The 19,590-nt window shown below is 37.2% G+C and overlaps 1 protein-coding gene across 1 annotated transcript; it reads right to left on the bottom strand.

Moving 5' to 3' along the window:
• Positions 1-2,730: 2,730 nt before the first annotated feature.
• Positions 2,731-15,519, bottom strand: slc34a2b (solute carrier family 34 member 2b). Its single transcript, XM_052594959.1, has 13 exons — positions 15,470-15,519; positions 14,257-14,308; positions 14,033-14,152; positions 13,810-13,938; positions 11,623-11,766; positions 11,326-11,437; positions 10,916-11,111; positions 10,392-10,487; positions 8,830-8,950; positions 6,472-6,639; positions 5,812-5,928; positions 4,877-5,001; positions 2,731-4,786 (listed from the first exon to the last, which is right to left on the bottom strand). The coding sequence occupies exons 2-13, from the start codon at positions 14,303-14,305 to the stop codon at positions 4,247-4,249; spliced, it is 1,917 nt and encodes a 638-aa protein (XP_052450919.1). The 5' UTR covers positions 14,306-14,308; positions 15,470-15,519; the 3' UTR covers positions 2,731-4,246.
• Between the last annotated feature and the right edge of the window lie 4,071 nt (positions 15,520-19,590).

Genomic DNA, 19,590 nt, shown 5'->3' with positions numbered 1-19,590 from the left:
ATTAGCATGCTTAGGTGTGTTTGATTAAGATTAGAGCTAAAAGCTGCAGGAAAGTAGATCTCGTGGGCCAGATGTGAGGATCCCTGTCTTGAAGTCTTCACTAATGAGCTGATGAGTTGAATCAGGTGTGTTTGAATAGGGAGACATCTAAAATATGCAGTGTTGGGGGCAGAGTATGTGATAGGAGCAGTAAGATTTTGACTGGAGTGAGGAGTGGATTTTTTTAAAAGTCGGAGTATTGTGGTTTAAAAATACTTTAGCCAAGGAGGGAAAGGTGGATTGGTGTTTCAGTGAGCGTGGAATGGAGTGGGAAATTGTGAACCTGGAGCAGAGTGAATATTAAATGCTCTGAGAGCAGAGGGAAAATAGTTGCCGCTCCACACCCCTCACATACTCTGGTTGGGGAGTCTCCAAGACCACGATTGGGAACAACTGCCTTTAAGTATACAATGACACAAAGCTCCAAATGTCCTAGACCTAGTCTTCTTTCTCCCTCCACTGTCTTTGCCCCTCGTTATATCCTTCCAGTCCTCATCTTTGGGACTCATGCAGGTGTCTCAAATGTTTTCGCTCCACCAGCTGAGAGGCCAACACACATGATGCCACACAACCTTTCGAGGGAACTTTGAACTGCGTCCTCTAGGGGGCGCTATGGGGAACACCTCGCTGAGACCCGTATGTGAAGCATACATTGAAAAAACACCAACAAGTTGACTGTCTACAGCCTCTGACGTCACTTCCGGCGCAACTATAAACAGGCACCGGGAGAACAGGTCATTCAGTTCTGTTTGAAGCGTGCATCTGAAAGAACTGGTTAGAGCGATCTTTCTCTGTCTATCATGGCGACTACTCGTAAGCATTTAGACAATGTGTGCATCCGTGAAAGCATTATTTAACACCCAAAGACACACACGATATTTGCGTCATTTGTTTGGGTGAAGAGCACGCATGCGATGTCTTTGAGGAGGCAATCTGCGTGCATTGTGAGCATTTTTTCAATGAAAAAGTTGATCTCATTCGTCTCTTTTTCAGAGAAAAAAAGGCAGCCATTAGCTTCCCGCAGTTCAGGAACCGCCGCTGCTGAGGCACGGAGGAGAATGAGCTTGTGAGAATACAGGTGGATCTGTCTGAATGGTTTAGAGAGGGACTTTCCCCTTCACGCTCGTAATGGCGACGGATGAGAGAAAGCCTCGGGAGGATGATGTTATAATCTTTAGCACTTTCTGACACTGAGGTTAGTGTTCTGCTGGGATTTTACTCAGGAAAAGCAGGAGATATTTGAGGATGGTGAAGAAGCTGAGGCTGAACCTTCTCAATTCTCCTGCCCTGTGTATGTAGAGCTGTTGGAGGTTATGGATCGCGCTACGGCAAAGTTGGACTTACCATGAAAGTGCGCTAACAAGGTGACACTGTGAGGCTGCTTTGATGAGCATTATCTTTCTGACCATAGCCCTCCAGCTCAGGTGACCCTTCCATTTCTCCCTGATCTCCATACAGAGATTGAAAAGAAATGAAAGAGGCCATTTTCTTCTCGCATCCATCGGTTTCGGCATAAGAGTTGTGTGAAAACGTCTATGAGAGGATGCCCCCTGGAGAAAGAGCCTTCCAAATTCCCCTCTAACCACCAGCTCTTCACCTGATTGAGGTTAGGTGGAACCCTCTCACATAACAGTCTCCTATGCTGTACCTATAATGTTTTTGGCTGGTTCTATGTTCATAGCAACCACCCTACTGATGGTCCGGACTAAAAGGAGGCGCCCCTTAAGCGGGACTCAAGTGCAGGAGGGTGGACTTTGCTGATGTTAAAAATGTCACATGGACTATCTGCAAGTCGGAGTTGAATGTTGAGTAAGTACACTTAGTTTTACAGTTTTGTGAACGCCATGATTATGCACACATGGCAGGCATTCTAAGTCTGCGAGGCTGTGACATGAAGATGTGTGACAGAAAAAAAAGTGAGGAGCACCTACTCAACATGGTTCATATTTAGAATGGCAAGCATGTTTGTGGTTTGTATATATGTATTTCTTGTTTTGGTTTCCCTTTTTGAATGATGAATACAGACTACCGCCACCTGCTGGTATGGAGAGTTATTTCATCTCACTCAGTTACAGAACATACATACTAGATGACTGTTGGATGGGGTTTTTGCCTTGTTTTCTTCAGTTCATTGGGCAACTTTTGGCATGCAGGCAATGTGGGACAACAACAAAAGCCCTGTTCGAACAGGATTATAATTAAAAGAACCAAAGACTTAAACTACTTCAGTCTTTGTGCATTGAATTGATTTAATACTTTAATAATTTAATTTAACGATTTAATAATTGATTAAAAGTTTCACAATTTGAGTTGAATTACTGAAATAAATGAACTTTTCCATGACATTGTAATTTATTGAGATACACCTGTATTACAGTAATTCACCTAAAAATGAAAATTCTGCAATTTACTCATGCACAAGACGTTTTTATTGAGAATAAAGTTTTTTAACTAAACACTTTCCCCAATTTTTTTTTTTTTTTTTTTTTGTGCTTTGAGATTTATTTTCTTTTGCAAATTGGCCATTAATATTAAAGACATCCTGTGGTAAAATCCCTGGTACAGTGGTCCTAATCTCATCCAAACAGGGCTATAGTTGACTTTTGTCCCAGCTAGACCTTTGATGTCAGTTTGAATTTTTTTATTTAGATTATAATGTGTGGGTTGATAGAAACACATTCTGAGAATGAACTAATAACTGGATTTGTCTAAGTTTATCACAAATAGCATAAAATATATGATTATACAGAGTTTTGCTTTGAGGCACTAAGTGGTAAATACACAAAATATTCATGAACAAATTCTACATCTGTATTTTCTAAGTTTCAACTGTGACATGGACTTAGCTTAGTTTCTCTACTGTATAGTACATAGAGTTTCTGGGTTGTATCTCATTACTTACCCTATGCTCGAGATAACATTTTCAGAAGTCACCCACACAAGCTGATAAGAAGATGCAATAAGAATTAAAACAATACCAATAGACAGTGGGGCATCTTTGACTCACAATAAAACAATAAAGGGATAAGAAGTTATAAATTAATGAACAGTTTAGTGGTATTAAAGTAAACATCAGGTTTTAAATGGCACAATGTTTTTCATAGATAAAAAATCAGAGCTAATGTCCTTTGTAATCTTAAATATTAAATACAATATATCTTACATCTGAGTAGAGAAATATTTTAAGCCTAAGCTTAATAAAAATTAACAAAATACAACAGTATAACCAGACACAAAAGATTGTTTACAAATATTTAAAAACATATACAAATGCATTTTAACATCGTTCCACATAATGTGCAAAATTACTGCCAAGAGTGTGCATTTTTCATTGGCTTCTTACCACCGCATTACCATTTTCAGAAATAAATACTGAACAATTACACAAACACAGACTTTTATAAAAGCCCTGACTCCTCCTACTGGTACATCATGCACAAACAACTACAATAATGTTATCAACAGTTAGAGATAGATTTTAACCTCTGCACTACGATGTCATTTTATTGTGGTCTATGTACCTGATGCAATTTCTTTGTTCTTAAAGACCACATAAAAATTGACTGACAAGTTCAATACTCGTTCCTGTGCTGATGTATTTCCTGTTAAAACAGGAAGTTGAGGCCAGACATACTGATTTCAGAGGGTCTTCAAGGCTGCATTTACACTGCAAGTCTTATGCACTGATCTGATCTTTTGACCAGATCTGATTTTTTTTGGCCCGTCTGTTTACATTCACTTTGACACTACTACTATTGAGTAGTCATTATTTGCTAGCATGAACAATAGCGGTCATGGTTGTCTATTGAATCTTGGATCATGGATCTTTATTGGCAAACATGTCGCCATCGCATTGTGGTGGCTCTGAGTTCTGTGGGGAATCAGATGTGTATGTGTGTGTATATTTTTGTGTTTAGATGCAGGTCAAATTTCTAGATATCAGATATGTATCCGATTAAAGTCCACATTTAGAAGTGTTCCAGATCAAATGCAAAAAAATTTAAATAAACCACGATCTCGTGCAAATTCTGATCAGGTGTCAGAAAAATCGGATTTGTTTTTGTCCCAGTGTAAATGCAGTCTAATTATGAACTCTATACTTTTGCTAAGATTTAATTGTAGTGATTAAATATGTTGCAGTCATCAACAACAAAGTTGCACATGGACCCAATGTGCCGTGTTTGAGCATTACCAGATTGCCAATGCATTATAAATGTGTGGCTGTTACTTTGGCCTCATCCTCTATAGTGAGCGCAGGGTTGTCATACATCTCTAAAGTCTTATCCTTGGTTTTCATTTCATCCTTCTCTTCATCCTTCTCTTCTTCTTTGCAGCACTTGCAGCAGCAGCAGCAGCGAGTCCTGCAGAAGGTCATGCCGCTGGTCACCACTTTGTCCCAGGGTTTGAAGGAGTGCAGCGGTTTGGGCAGGAAGTCCCAGCTGCGGAGGAATGATGGCAGGAAACGTGGGCAGCGTTTCTGCATAATGTTTACCACGATCACAGCGATCGCCAAAACCACCACGGGCACTCCAACCCCCACCAAGACCTGCCACCCTGCGATGGAGAGACCCAGGACTAACAGCGGGAAGAGGAGGAAGATCAGGATGAGATACAGTGCCGCAAACCAGCGGTACTTGGCTGTTCGGTTGCCCAAAGCTTTGGCTAATCGGATGGGGATGCGTGTGAAAGGGATGGGATACCAGAGCAGGATACCACTAATGTTGAAGAAGAAGTGACAGAGAGAAATCTGGAAGAAAACACAAATGATAGTCTTTAATCTATAACCCGAGTAATAAAATTAAATCAAATGAGAAGAATGAGAAGTGCAGAAACGGACCTGTAGAGAGTTGGCCAGTGTCTCTCCAGGACTGGCGAGGGCAGCTAGAATAGCTGTGGTGGTTGTGCCAATGTTGGAGCCCAGTGTGAGTGGATACGCTCTCTCGATGCTAATGACACCAATACCTGAACAGAGAGAAAACCGTAATAAGGCTTCATTAATTACATACATTGCTGTAATATTATTACAATTTAAAATTATGGTGTTCTATTCAAATATGTCAAAATGTAATTTATTCCAGTGATGCGCAGCTGTATTTTCAGCATCATTACTACAGTCTTCAGTGTCACATGATCCTTCAGAAATCAGTATAATATGCTTATTTGCTGCTCAAGAAACTTTTGTTATTATCACGGTTGTGCAATTACCGTTTTTTTGGACTATAAGTCGCACCTCAGTATAAGTTGCATCAGTCCAAAAATACGTCATGACGAGGGAAAAAAAAACATAAGTCGCACTGGACTATAAGTCGAATTTATTTAGAACCAAGAGAAAACATTACCATCTACAGCTGCGAGAGGGCGCTCTGTCGGCTGTAGACGGTAATGTTTTCTCGTTTCATTTCTCTTGGTTCATGTCAAATAAATTTTGATAAATAAGTCGCACCTGACTAAAAGTCGCAGGACCAGCCAAACTATGAAAAAGAGTGCGACTTATAGTCCGGAAAATACGGTACATATTCTTGTGGAAGCAAGGATTCTCAGATGAATAAAGTTAAAAATAAAAGCATTTTTATAAAATCTACATTTGAGAAAAAAGTACTAATTTATGTCTGTCCTTGGATTCTGTAGGACATACTGGGATTGCCCTTTCCAAGACTGATGCATGCAGTGCCATAAAATGACACACAGATTGTCTAGATCAACCGTAATAGTTGACCAAATTTTTTTTACCAGTTTGGTAACCGGTCCAATCATCCGGGTTTCTATACTGACCGACTAGTGGAGTGATGGCTGAGGTGAAGACAGAGCTGCTCTGAACAATGAAGGTCATTCCGGCTCCAACAAGGATGGCGATGTATCCAGTGACCCAGGCGAAGGGGAAAGGGAAATCTGGCAACAGTCAAAGTCGTATTAGAAAACCCATGAACAGTACATTTAGTATGTGTATTTGTTAAGTGATGGCTGCATTAAAACTCTCCACAAAGCATAAATGCAAGTAGAGTGGATAGCCTGTGTGGGAAGTTATGGGCATGTACCTGAGCGCAGTCTGAAACCAACAGCACATGCACATACACACACACCTGTGGCACTCAGACACACTCAGGCTCATATAATGTTCCTGTTCAGCTCATCAGACAGCAGGACTGGATCACCTGTGCCGACTATCATATGACAGGACACATACTAACACACTTCCAGCAAGCACTACGCCTACAGGAATGTGATAAGAGGGAATCTGGGAAGGGTGTGTTGCCACATCTATGTTTTTAGCTGAAGGTCAAATATTTGCCACATGCGTCTTTGTCCTCAACTTTCAACTTAAAAGTTCAGTATTGACGCACATTGTCGTATACTACAAAGAGTGCGTATCAGAGGTTAATGCTGGAAATTAGCAGCAGAGCTTATCAGCAGATGATTCTGATGTTGACTCACCTGTGTTGAGCACCTTTTTGATGACGACCGCCACCTGACCCTTCAACATGGAGTTCAGCAGCTTGACGATCAGAATCAGACAGGTGCAGAGGGCCAGCAACGACAGAGCCAACAAAATCAAGCCCACCGCTAGGTCCGGCAGACCAGCGTACACGAACATGTGAGTACCTGAAGAGATGAGGAGTCGGTCAGAGCTTACAGAAATATACAGAAGGTTCATGAAAGCATTGGTGGAAAGTTAGTGTCCAGTTTCCCTGCTGGTGTAGTTTAGTGATGCTTCTAGAGTAGAGGTGTCAAAACCTGTTCCTAAAGTTCAGTTCCAGCACACCGGTCTAATTATCAAGGTGTTTTTGATCAGGATTGGAGCTGAATTTTGCAAGAAGTTAGATTTATTTTGGGGCACTTGTCAAATTGAAAACCCGCAAACATTATTCATGACCTTATATTTCTAAAATATATTTTCTGCAAGTACAGTTTCTGAATGAGCCAGCCTTTGAACAAATCGAATGAATCAATGACACAAAGACATCTTTAGAGTATAATTTCAATTATTTTAAAAAAATAAAACATTAAAGAGACAGTTCACCAATTATCATAATTTTTTTAAATTTTTATAAATCATTTCAATTTGTGTAAAAGTAAATAAACCAACAGTCTTAATATTTTACAGTAATATAATAAAATACAATATAATTAAAAGCACAATTTCATAAGGGAAAGGTTTGCACCTAAAGATCAAAGGGTCGAATCAAACAATGCTAGCTTTTGATTAGCAATCTTAAGATTATCAATACAGATAATTTACAATGCTTTATTCATCTGCCTCCGCAAACTTTGGCAGAACTTTATCATCGTGTAATGTTTAGGTGACACACATTTGCCTGTGAGCGAGTGTTTATCAATAATTGTGCCTGTATATAATAATATCCCTATGTGTTTGTGTGAAATCTTTTCAGTGAAGGTCCATAAAATAGTTGGCTGGACCAGACTCTGATTTCAAAGGCACTGCACATTTGCTAGTAACTTCTCATTTTTTCCAGTAAATAAATTCATTTTGGACTCCTGCTGCATTATTTGAATAAGCCAGTGGTTCCCAATCAGTTTAATGCTATAGAAAGCTTTTCAGTGAATGCACACATCTTGCGGATTCATTTTTGTAGCTTGCATAAAGATGAATATATTTTCAGTTTATAGTGGAGAAACATTTTATAGTTTATGTGAAGAATGTTTAAGTTATATATATTTTTAAAACCTGTTCAGTTGTTAAAATAATGGATTGTAATTAAACTAATGCCGAATGGCTATAATTAATGGCAAAAATTTAGGAGAGAACATTTAATAGAGACATCAGTCGCATTATTGGTATCAGTGACACTGGTCTTCATTAATAGACTACTTAGTAAAAATATGCCATCAAACTAATATTTAAAATATACCATTGCATTATTGCATTCTGTTGTTTCTACATGAATTTGGAGATTATGTGTGACATGATTAAGACATAACTATCAACATGCGTTTAATCATGATTAATTACAGAAAAATGTGATAGTAACTAGTTACATTTATTTTTATTAATTGCAAATGCTAATTCTGGTTAAATGGACCAGATAATATAGCAAATCTTAAGATACAGAAGGATATTTTCAGATATTAAGAACATATTGACCATTATGCTATTTGAGACCATGATCATTGCCATTACTATATCGTCACAAAGAATAAAAAAAAAAAGAGAGTTATTTAAAACAAATAATAAATGCACCATTCTTTTTTTGCAAGGGGATTAACAAATTTTGGGGTCCTTGGCATTAAGTTTGAAAACCCCTGATATAAATCTTCATATTCTCATTTGAATAGCTGCTGAATGGGGCTTCTTGAAAATCTGAGCACACTCTTACACAGTTGAAGGAGCACAGAATGATTACATACTCAAATCCACTGAACCAAGTCAAGACTGGAATTTCAACATGCGATCCATCTACTTGAATTGATTTAAATCAGCCAAATTCATACCCAGAGCAGAAGCCCTGCTGCCAAACTGGCAGAGGCTCTTTGTTCAGGTGCACTGGCCTCAAGTGCCCGAGCCGGTCATGAAGAATAGCCCTATTGAAAAGGTAGAGTAGATGGATGGGGTAGAGGGAAAGGTGAAGCTAAGATCTCTCTCAGCTTTTATAAGAATCTGTTGTCCTCATGGAGGTTAGAGTGAAATCACGATCTATGGCTTAGAGCTGAAAGAAGTCAACGATGTAAGGAATAGGACTGGAAATGGATTGGCATTAGGCTTCGGTCTCTGTTGATCCAGGAAGTTCCTGTGCTGGTTGCTACAAGAGCCACAAAGCAAGCAGAGGCACTTACATTTTTCCAAGTTGTTGGTTTCAGTTTGGTTCTCTTGAGTCCAGATCTGGCCGTCCTCCTCCCAGCAGAGGGCGCCAGGCGTGCAGTTTGCGAATCCAGGGACCGTTATATTCACAAGGTTCTGAAACAGACAAAAATACATCTTTAGACCTAAACCTTACATTAAGGAGAGAATATGAAGCTTTTTATGCTCAGTGTCGCATTGTTAGCTTACCAACATACTAACAAAACAACCAACCAATGCTGCATCTGAAATCTCATACTTCCCTACTATATAGTGGGCGAAACTCAGCATGTGACAAAAGAATGGTGTTCGAATTCACAGTTTAAAAAAAGTATAGCCTAAAAAAGTAGGCACCCGGATAACCTACTACTAACAGCATAATTCTGAAGTGTGGTGTATTCTGGCAATGATGCGACTGAAGCTGGTAGGTCATGTGACAATCATTGTTTCTCCATTACCATTCAAATTGAAATTGTGAATTGAAAAGGCACCTAATAGAAACATATAAACTCTCATATAAAAATCGCAAATACGTTTTTTTTGCTGCTCCTTTCAGTCGAGAATTACATATTTTTAAAAAGTAGCCTACCTAGTCAGAGTATGCGATTTCAGACGCAGCCCTACTTTAGCCTCTGCGTGCTGTGCACAGGGACAAGTTTTTGAAAAATGTACAGAGTTACTAGGTATATGTTAAGTGACTTTTTTTTTTTTTTTTTACACATTGGCTCCATTCCAGTCCATTTTTTTTATGCATTTCACTAGCAAACTTGGCTCCGTCTAGTTTACTCATTGATTACGTTGCATGAGTGCCCACTACTGGCAGAACTCTAGCAGTTGGCCGAATTGGAACGTCCTAAGCACTTGATCACTTAAATTTTCCCCTTACATATTTGCTGCAGCATTCTAAAAGTATACAGTTATGCTTGGGCTGTTATTAATGGACTTTTTTATTGTATATGTATTATAGAGATGTATGGGGTGGGGATAAATTAATCGCAATTTACGATGATGTCACAGTCACGTGCCTTGTGGTCTATGGAGCAGCCTGAAGTGTGGCTCGCTCCCTCGCTCAAAATCAAGGGGTCGAGGGTCTGTCCATATAAACTTCCCTCATCCACTCCATGAAGTGGAACGCATTTCAAAATAAAAGAAGGGATTCCCCTGAGGGAAGTTTGTATGTGCACATCTAAAAGTGGAATGGTAAGCAGCCATTATTTTTGTGTGCCATTTCTTATGCTTAGTGTTACACTGTTAGCTTAGCAACATGCTAACACCACAAGATATTGCAATCAATTGGGAGTTGAATATCTGCGTGCATTATGTTGTATGTCATACCCAGCTGACATACCTACATAGTGCTCCAAATAAAATGTTTAATTTCAGTTAAAATGCTGACTTCACATATCTGTATTTTTATGTACATATAGAGTCAGTGTTTATCTTCTGAATTCCCATCGGTATGATAAATCTTATTTCCTCATGTTTCAACAGCCTAATCTAGAGACTGATGAGAAATGGTGGGTGTGCTGCACTTATTAACCCACTTTCACATTCTCACCGTGATTTTCTCGGTTTTACACCAGATCCTAATCAGACTTTTGTTTCGGGCAGCAGGGTCTCCAGTGGCGATGTCACGGATCACAGACGTGTCCAGCTGAAAAAAATTAAAAAACAAAATGAATATTACCTTTCATGCAGTGTGTCATGTAGCTGTATGTGAACATAAACTATCTGCATAATGCTCTGGACTAATCACAAAGCACCGCACCATCTGACCAATCACAGCAGTGAGGGCTCAAGGAGGGGTTTAGAGAGACTGATTCTTCCAATTGCTTCGCACGAGTTACTTCCGAATCATTTAGAAATTAGATAAAAAGGGGCACTTTATGGGATATATTGAGCTGTGGATTAGGTCTTAAAGTGACAGCAGCCTAATAATCCTGCTGCTACCCAACATTAATTTACATGACAATAACAATGACACGGTGGATCTTATGTGATCGGCTGCCTGATACAGTTGCATACAGATGCAGTCGAGTAGTAACACCTACTAGATAAAATCAACAGATCCACTCATCTCACCTCAATGATATTCTTGGTGAGGGGTTCAGTGATGACCTTCAAAATGTCTGGAGCGTCTGCACCCGTCTGGATGTTAAAGGAATCAATTATAAGCTTGGTGAGTTTGTAGAGGTATCCTGAAGCCACCTCCAGAGGCAACAGCACCAGGACAGACAGCCAGTTGAAGAAGTCATGGACCGTAGCTCCAGCAAATGCCCTGAGGTGCACAGACAAAATGACAAAACCCATTTCTCAGATGTTCAAGCGGAGATCCTTCATCAGCACGTAAAGTCAAAGCTACTGAAAGAGTGCGAGATTAAATTTGCACCACTTATTTTTCAGTTTTTGTATACAAATGATGCAAATAAGACAGTGTTTCAATGTTTTCCATCACTGTATGGATACAAAACTGATTCCTTAGTTTGGTTTACCTGCGAAACTCATTGCGGTCTCCCGCCTGCATCACAGCCACAATGGTGTTCGTCACAGAAGTGCCGATATTAGCACCCATAATGATTGGCACGGCAGACTTCACCTCCAACACTGAAATATACAATGAAAAATTATAGAAACTGTTTTATATATACAGTTAAGTCTCTTCTATGCACCAAGGTTGCATTTGGTCAAAAAAAACCCTTGATACTTTTGTTTTAAGGCAGTGCTTATCATGATAGAGGAGATATGTGTATGAGCAGGAGTCACACACACACACAAAGAGAAAAACTCACATCCAGACGAAACCATGCTGACCACAATGGAGGACGAGGTGCTTGAGCTTTGAACCAGAACCGTGACCAGGACTCCGATCACCAGGCCAGCCACAGGGTTCGACAGAACCGCATTGTCCTGGAAGATATCGCCAGCTGCCTTCCCTGAGCACAATGACAAAACCAGCAAACCATGCTAACTGTGTCCACAGCACATCTATTTCTGTTCAAGAACAACCAGCCTCTATTATAGATTAACCATGTTAAACTGACATGCGCTATGATAAGACGCTGTTTGTTTGAAGTGCATGATCGATGCTAACCTACAAAAGATCAGCCACTTTTCAAGTTTTTCTGTTTGACCTACAGAGTTTCTACAGCGTAAAATAGGATACCTCATACGTTTGGATGGTTGTAGAGGTTTTTTTTAGTATAGTGAAATACTACAGTATATTAGTAAAGTATAGTAGTATAAAGTAAAAACAAAAAAAAAGTATAAAAAAAATAGAAATTACTTCATGAAAATTCCTTTTTATTTATGAAAATGAGTTTGTGTCTGCGTATTCTATTCATCAGTGTTTGAACCATTTAAGGAAAAACCACATTTTCCGTGTTTTATTTCTGGGTTAAAAGACTAAAAACAAATGGACGTAAAAGTACATGGACCGACCGGCCACAGACCAGTGCATCATTCGTTCATTCGTTTTTTTTACTAAATACTGAAAGTAGAAAATTGAAGAAACGGATCCTTTTTCTTTTTTTCTTCAAAAAACAAGAATTCTGCTTACATTTTTGTTTTTCGTTTAGGGATAGAAAAATGAATAAACAACTTGAATATCTGATTTCTACATTTACAACTTTAAATACCAATAAATTATAAAAAAGTTTGCATGTTTGTATTCTGTAGGGTTAACACAATTTGTACACCATTAATAGTTAATTCTTTTTTTTGAAAAGACATATTTAATTGAGTTTGGGAGACAAAATATGCATGTTCCCGTATCATGGAATGTAATTGCAACAACATTTTTTACATAAAGTGGTTATAATGTAAATATATATATTTTTTTTAACGTGTAATTTTATTAAATTGTTTTAAAAAAATACATATTTTGTTAAGTTTATGAAAAAGTGAAGTTGTGTTCCCCAAATTCATGTCTGTGGTGTTATGTTGATAACTTTCATTTTTTTTTTTTTTTTTTTTTTTTAATTTTTACATATTAGTATGCATTTATGAATTTTTTTTTTGTTACAATATTTTCAAAATGTCCCCTGATCTTGAAAACTTCATGATGGCTGGCGGACTCCATTTTAGAAAAGTCTGGATTTAGGCTGATTTGTCGGTGTTGTCTATTATAACTTGCAATATAAAGTCTGTGATGTTACTTCAAAATGACAGACATAAGTGGCTGTGTCACCAGTGTTTGATTGAAATTATTTAAAAATCGAAATGTTCTTAAGCTTTCGTTTTAATTGATATATCATTTAAAACTAATTTGAAATGCATAGCAATATATTTTATTAGAAAAAAACACAAGTGTTTTTACAAATTCTGCCTCTCATTTGCCACTCCAACGAAAGACTGACCCGTTTAATACCTGCCCACATGTGGAAATCAAATATTCAAACCGTTTACTCTGAATGAAGAAAAAAAAAATAGTATAATATATATATATATATATATATATATATATATATATATATATATATATATATATATATAAAACTTTCAATATTAAATATAAAAAAAACAAATGAACAAATGATACAAGGAGTATATTGCAGAACAGGATTGTGTTGGGGGGAGGGGGGTAGAGAGAGAGGGGGCGGTCCCACTCTACCAGTATTGTCTGGAAAAAAATCTTGGGATGGCCATAAAAGGGCTCATGTTTCAGTCTCTTCCTGGCCTTTAGTAGCCTACTTTCTAATTTTTACTTTTGATTAAGGTAAAACAAATATAAAGCTTTCCATTATAAAGGTATACACAGAACATTGGATTCTTATTAAAAGTGCATGAATAAGTACAAAAGTCACTCAATTTACAAAAAGGCCTTATATAAATAATAAAATATAAATAATATAATGCAATGCACAGAGTATAGTGGTTTGGCACAATTATCTTATTCATAAAACGGGCGCGCGCGCGCGCACACACACACACACAGAACTACTTTTAATGAAAAAAGCTTTAAAGTTCAAAGAAAGTACCTCCTACAAGCTGGAAAGCGGAGCTCAGGATGTCCAGAGAGCAGACGAACACGTAGAGCAATCCCAGCAGGATAATGAACTTCGCGATAGACTTGATAACGCGCAGAACTTTCCCCTTCGTGTCGAGATCTGTAACAGAGCAAACACAGACAAAGCGTGAGACGCGCGGGGATCAGCTCGAGTCCCGAGGCGAGGCGAGGCTCCCGCGCGCTGCGCTCCTTACCGGACCACTTCTCCCCGCTGTCCAGGAGCTCCGGCAGGTCCCAGGGGTCCAGCTCCTCCGGCTCGGACTCTTTTGACTGCGGCTCGGGGTCCGAAGCATCTTTGCGCGCGAGCTCTGCGTCTGCGAGAGAAAAGACACGCGTCTGAAGAAAGAAAGAAAGCAGGAACAGAGGGGAGGAAGGAAGTGCGCCTCTGTGTGGACGTGGATTTATACGGGACACCTACCGAGTTCCGGTGGCGGCGAGGCGGGACGAGTCTCGGACAGCCGAGCCATTGCCTTCAGTTACAACAAACACATATAACATGTTACCATACAGCCATTTCACAAGATACATTTTCTTTTGAAGTCTATTCACTCTTGCGCCACGGAAATGCGTTGTATTCTTTGTCCCGAAAGTTTGGTAAAATCTGGCTAAAAGTTTGGCAAAACAAATCAGAAGAGCAAAACTAAACTATAAGTTACAAGTCAAACATCTTTCTTCTTTCTTTAAAAGCATGCGGTGTTTAAAAACTGAACACTAAGTAAAAAGTAAATAAATGGGTCGTTTGTTATTTAAAATGATGTTTATGATATCACTGTGATATCATCAAAACATAATGATTATAAACAATGAAACATTTTAAATAAACAATAAAAAAGTGAACACAGTGATTAAAAAACAATAAATGGAAAAAAGGAAAATAAAAATAAGAGTAAAATAAAAATAAAGGACATTAAAAAGGAAAAAAAGTTAAATTCTTTTTCTTAGAAAGCATTGTTTAAAAACAACAAAGAGTTTAAAGTAAAATAGTAAAACAGAAGAACAAGTAAAAAGTTTCTTTCTTTCTCATTTAGAAATCTGTGATTAAACAAAACAAAAACTGTCAAGTAAAAATGGAAAATGGAAAGGAAACGTTTAAGTCTGGTTTTTCAGAGAGCACACAGTGTTTAAAACAATGAACAGTTTAAAGTGAAAGCAAAGTACAAAAGTAAATAAAAAGTACAAAGTGAGAAGTTATTTCTTTCTCATTTGAAATTAATAAAGTTTTCTTTCTTTCTTTCTTTCTTTCTTTCTTTCTTTCTTTCTCTCTTTGTTTCTTTCTTTCTTTCTTTCTACGCACAGATTCTTACTTACAGAAACACTAAGAAATGATCGATCTGTCAGCAGACCATTTATACATCAATATATAGCAATTTGCAGCACACAGGTAAGCAACACTTTGATGAGAGACGTAAACCTGACACTCATGATTCAAACTCATCAGCACTGATCACATCCTTGCTACGATACACACAGACCACTAAACACAGAAACACACACTGCCTAAGAGAACTTAAAAAAGCAGCTCCAGAGCCCAAATCCAGAACAAACACATAAATGAATTTGTTTTTAAAATACCAAGCATGGTTTGCAGCAAGCAAGCAGTGAGCCGCATTATTTTAGCTTGATTGTCTTACCTTTGCTGTGCGCTGAGTGTGTGTGTGTGTGTGTTAGTCCAGTGGACGTACCTGTGGAGGAGGTGCAGGTGTCTTATATACACCTGCAGCAGGACAGTCCTGTGCGTGTCACTGATCTAAAGTCCAGAGCAGGTGGCACTACACTTCACCACACTCCCAGCCTCAAATGCATGCCCATTATCAGCTCAAACAGTGATATAAACCTTTAAAATACACACAAAGTGCATCGATCCTGCATGCACATTAATTAATGTGGGGGAATTCTTTTTAATTTGTGCTAAATTGAATAGAATGATTGTAGATCTATTGGGTTGAGTAGGTGTATGATGTACTTAAACTTACGATGCTTTTGGCAAACTCAGCCCAGGTCTGAATGTGTTAAAGTGGTGTTCAATGATTAACAGTCATGTCTGTCAGTATTTGTGAGCAGCAGTCCCTCTGTCCACACTTTAAGCAGGGGATTCAAAGTTGAGGATCAGGTATATCCATTAACATTACATATATATCACAACAGTGCTTTGGACAATCTGCCACATCACGTTAAGGTATTTCTTTTTTTATGTACTGATCCAGAAAGTAATAAACTAACAGAGGGGGCTCAAAGTAGTTTTTTTTTTTTTTTCTCAAATTAGTATGACTATATGGTATTTTACTATAAATGTTAGTATTTATAGCATTTAAAAGTGTTTAGTATTTATGTGCATATATTATTTGTAGAAAGTAGGACAATTAAACAATTTTATAGTAAATAGCTAATATATATTTGAGGCATAAATATAAAAAATGAACAGCCTAAACTTGTCTGAAAATGCATGTAATGTGTGCAAAATAATTATTTATTTAAAGAAAACTGGAATATTTAAAATACTTACAAAATGTAAACCTTAAAGTCTCAATGCAATAAAAGCCACGAAAATACAATTGTTAGTTTTGTTTGGAAAATTTTGAAAAATTAATTGAGTCATGCAGAATTTTTTTTTTTTCTAAATACATATTTTTCTAAAACCCATGGTTGGAAAAGAAATGTAAGTTTTTATTCGTTAGCAGTTGTTATACAGATTAAGTATTAAGAGGGGAAAAGAGAGAAAAGATTAGTATTATTATTTATTATTATCCTTTATTTAACAAGGAAAATATACAACTGAGATAAAACATCTCTTTTTTTCAGGCAGTCCTGGTTCAAAATGGCAGCGATAACAAATAGTTTACAATCACACTAATATAAAAAAAAAAAACGCAACATAGAATACAATTTATTTAAAACAACCACAAGTCTCCTTTGAAACTGTTTCCAATAAAGATGAAAAAAACTAAAACATAAAATAAAACATACACAATATATAAATATAGCTGTGATCTTACTAATAATATTATATTGCTCTAAAAATACTCAACTCTAAACATAAAATACTAAACTCATATTTTTAATATAAGACATTTCAAGTGTGTTGATGGAGCATTTGAATTTGAATATAAAATGAACAGTTACAACTAATTATTACAGTAAACATTTAAAAACACAAAAAGTATAAAGTCATGCAGTTATTTTGGTTAAAGTTGTAGGTTTATTAATAATTATCAACGCTCTATGCTGCAGTGCTTATTTTATCTTTATGATATCAGATAAAAATGTCATATGAAAGTAAAAGGCATGCACGTACTCTACTACTCGGACTAGCTAAAAATTAAATGTAATAAACACTGTTTGTTGTTTTCACCTCCACAGTAAAATAATTCAGATTAAAGCTTAATTAGCTTATCTGTGGGTTCACGGAGTTTGTGCGGTTCAACTCCTGAACCTAAAGAGACTGGATGATATAATATATCACAATCTTACTCTAGAAGGGTGAAAGTTTGATGCACATAAAACTCAAAGCTTTAAATGCTTGGAAAACTACCCACGCATCCAAGCAGTTTTATCCTTTAGCATATGTCAGGCATAATACAGATAAACATAACCACTAGCTTATTTATTTATTTTATAAACACAGCAGAATTTTAGCTTTAAAATGTTTTTATATAATTCTTCTTTGTCATAGACTCATATTTAAGTCACAATTACTTAGAGGTTTTTGCTAAGACAAAAATAAATAAATATCATGGTGGAAAATGACATATACCTTCAGTTTTTAAAACTAACCAACTAAATACATAAATGACCCCCACATTGCAATGTGTCATAAAAAATATGGGTAAAACACCTGTAAGAAACCAATACAGAAAATTCCTTCAGATTAACACAGTGATCGGGTTGTGTTTTATTTCCTTGTCAGTATCATTGTTGCTCATATTTAACGCTATAAGCATTTACCTTACTCATTTCACACAGATCGGACGGCTTGTTGAACAGGGGTGCACTCCTATTTTTCAGAGTAATCCAAATTTTATTGATCACGGTGAACCATAAAATGGACTATAAAATATAAAAAAAGTCCCCATATACTTTGATTTGAAGGAGAAATCTAAGTCATACATACTTCAGAATATTATAGAGACTGGAATGGAATTGTGACTGATTCAAAAACAAAAACTATAGGATATATATATATGTATATATATTACATTTATTCTTTTAGCAGACGCTTTTATCCAAAGCGACTTACAAATGAGGACAATGGAAGCAATCAAAATCAGCAAAAGAGCAATGATATATAAGTGCTATAACAAGTCTCAGTTAGCTTAAACGCAGTACACGTAGTAAGGTTATTTTTTTATATATATAATAAATTAAAAGAAAACAGACAGAACAGAAAAAAGAATAGAGCAAGCTTGTGTTAGATGTTTTTTTTTTTTTTGCTTCTGTTAATTGTATAATAAATGAAAAGAAAATATATAGAATATTTTTTTAAGAAAACATGCAGCACTCTATAGTTTTTTTAAAGAATAGAATTAGAATAGAGAGTGCTAGAGTTAGAGGGTCAAATAAAAATGGATGTGAAAAATGTGTTTTTAGCTCATACTTAAAGATGGCTATGGATGGTTTTGGGCAGGACATTCAAATCTGTTAATTTTGTTATGGTAGTGTGTCCTTTTAGCAGTGGAAACAGTAGCAAAGAATGAAGTTAGGAGTGACTGATACACATTAAAGTTCATTAGGATTTTTTTGATTTAACGCTATACTCTTTCTGCAGCTCTGAGCTTAGAACGATGTTCGCGGAAATGATCCAAGGTGTGCAGTGTAATGATATAATATAATTGTATAAAATCACTGTTGAACTCTTATTTTGAATAAGTTGGTGACATCACATGTTGTCGGAGTCAGTTCAGTTGAAAGACTGTTCTGCTGCTGCAACGAGATAGATCATAGTTTGTTATAATGTGTGTGCGTTCTTGACAACAAATCACACATATACACTATCAAAACAAATAAATTGTAGATTGCTTGGAATAAATCAATGGTTGGAAACAGAAGCTGTCATGAACTTTTGCTTATAAACCTTCTGATCAAGTTTGAGGACTAGGTGTTGAAAAGCCAGTGCATCCACACACATACATCTTTAATAAATTGGTCCTTCAAGCCGTATTCAACATCTCATCCTCAGGGCAGCATCACAAGATTACACTGTAGAACAACAGTTTCTCCGTCATAGCAGGATCCAGCGAATTCCGAGGACTTTGTACTTACTTCCCAACCACGGCAGCTTGTTCCACCTTCTTTACAGCATATGCATATTAGTGAGACTGTCTCTTCTCCAGATGTGGACTATCAAACTTCAACACCTGACAGACATTGGACTGAGCAGTACACTGAGAATACATGGCTACGTAGAGTGGAGGAGTGTACCTCCAATAAAATCATCTACATCTACATTGTACCGAACTGTACAAACCACCAGTTTATGCATCTTCGATGACACCTGTGCAAAACTACACTGTTAATCCCAATTACATACAACCACAGTTCACACAGTCATTACCAGCATTTGCTCCAGCACAGCCTCTGATGTCTTAGTACTCAGAACCTCCCCCACTACAATTTGTAAGTTATTTAGATCCATACCCACAGGGCTATAGACCTACCAGACCCCTAGATGCAATAGCCCAGCCGCAGTCATATTCTGCACCATTCTCTTCTGTACAGCCAGTTCAAGTTTCAAGCATGGTGGAGATGGCTATTGCTT

This window comes from Carassius gibelio, chromosome B23 (genome assembly GCF_023724105.1).
Source record: "Carassius gibelio isolate Cgi1373 ecotype wild population from Czech Republic chromosome B23, carGib1.2-hapl.c, whole genome shotgun sequence".
Classification (NCBI taxonomy): Eukaryota; Metazoa; Chordata; class Actinopteri; order Cypriniformes; family Cyprinidae; genus Carassius; species Carassius gibelio.
Note: the sequence above shows the minus strand (reverse complement) of the source record. Positions and strands in the feature narration are given on the sequence as shown.

Bases quoted from the DNA above. Each gene is read 5' to 3' on its own strand.
- slc34a2b (XM_052594959.1), bottom strand. From the start codon at position 14,305: ATGGCTCGGCTGTCCGAGACTCGTCCCGCCTCGCCGCCACCGGAACTC. The intron at 6,640-8,829 runs GTAAGTGCCTCT...TCATCTCTTCAG, and splicing joins AACCAACAACTTGGAAAAAT to GTACTCACATGTTCGTGTAC. The intron at 5,002-5,811 runs GTCAGTATAGAA...CTCTCTGTTCAG, and splicing joins AGCCATCACTCCACTAGTCG to GTATTGGTGTCATTAGCATC.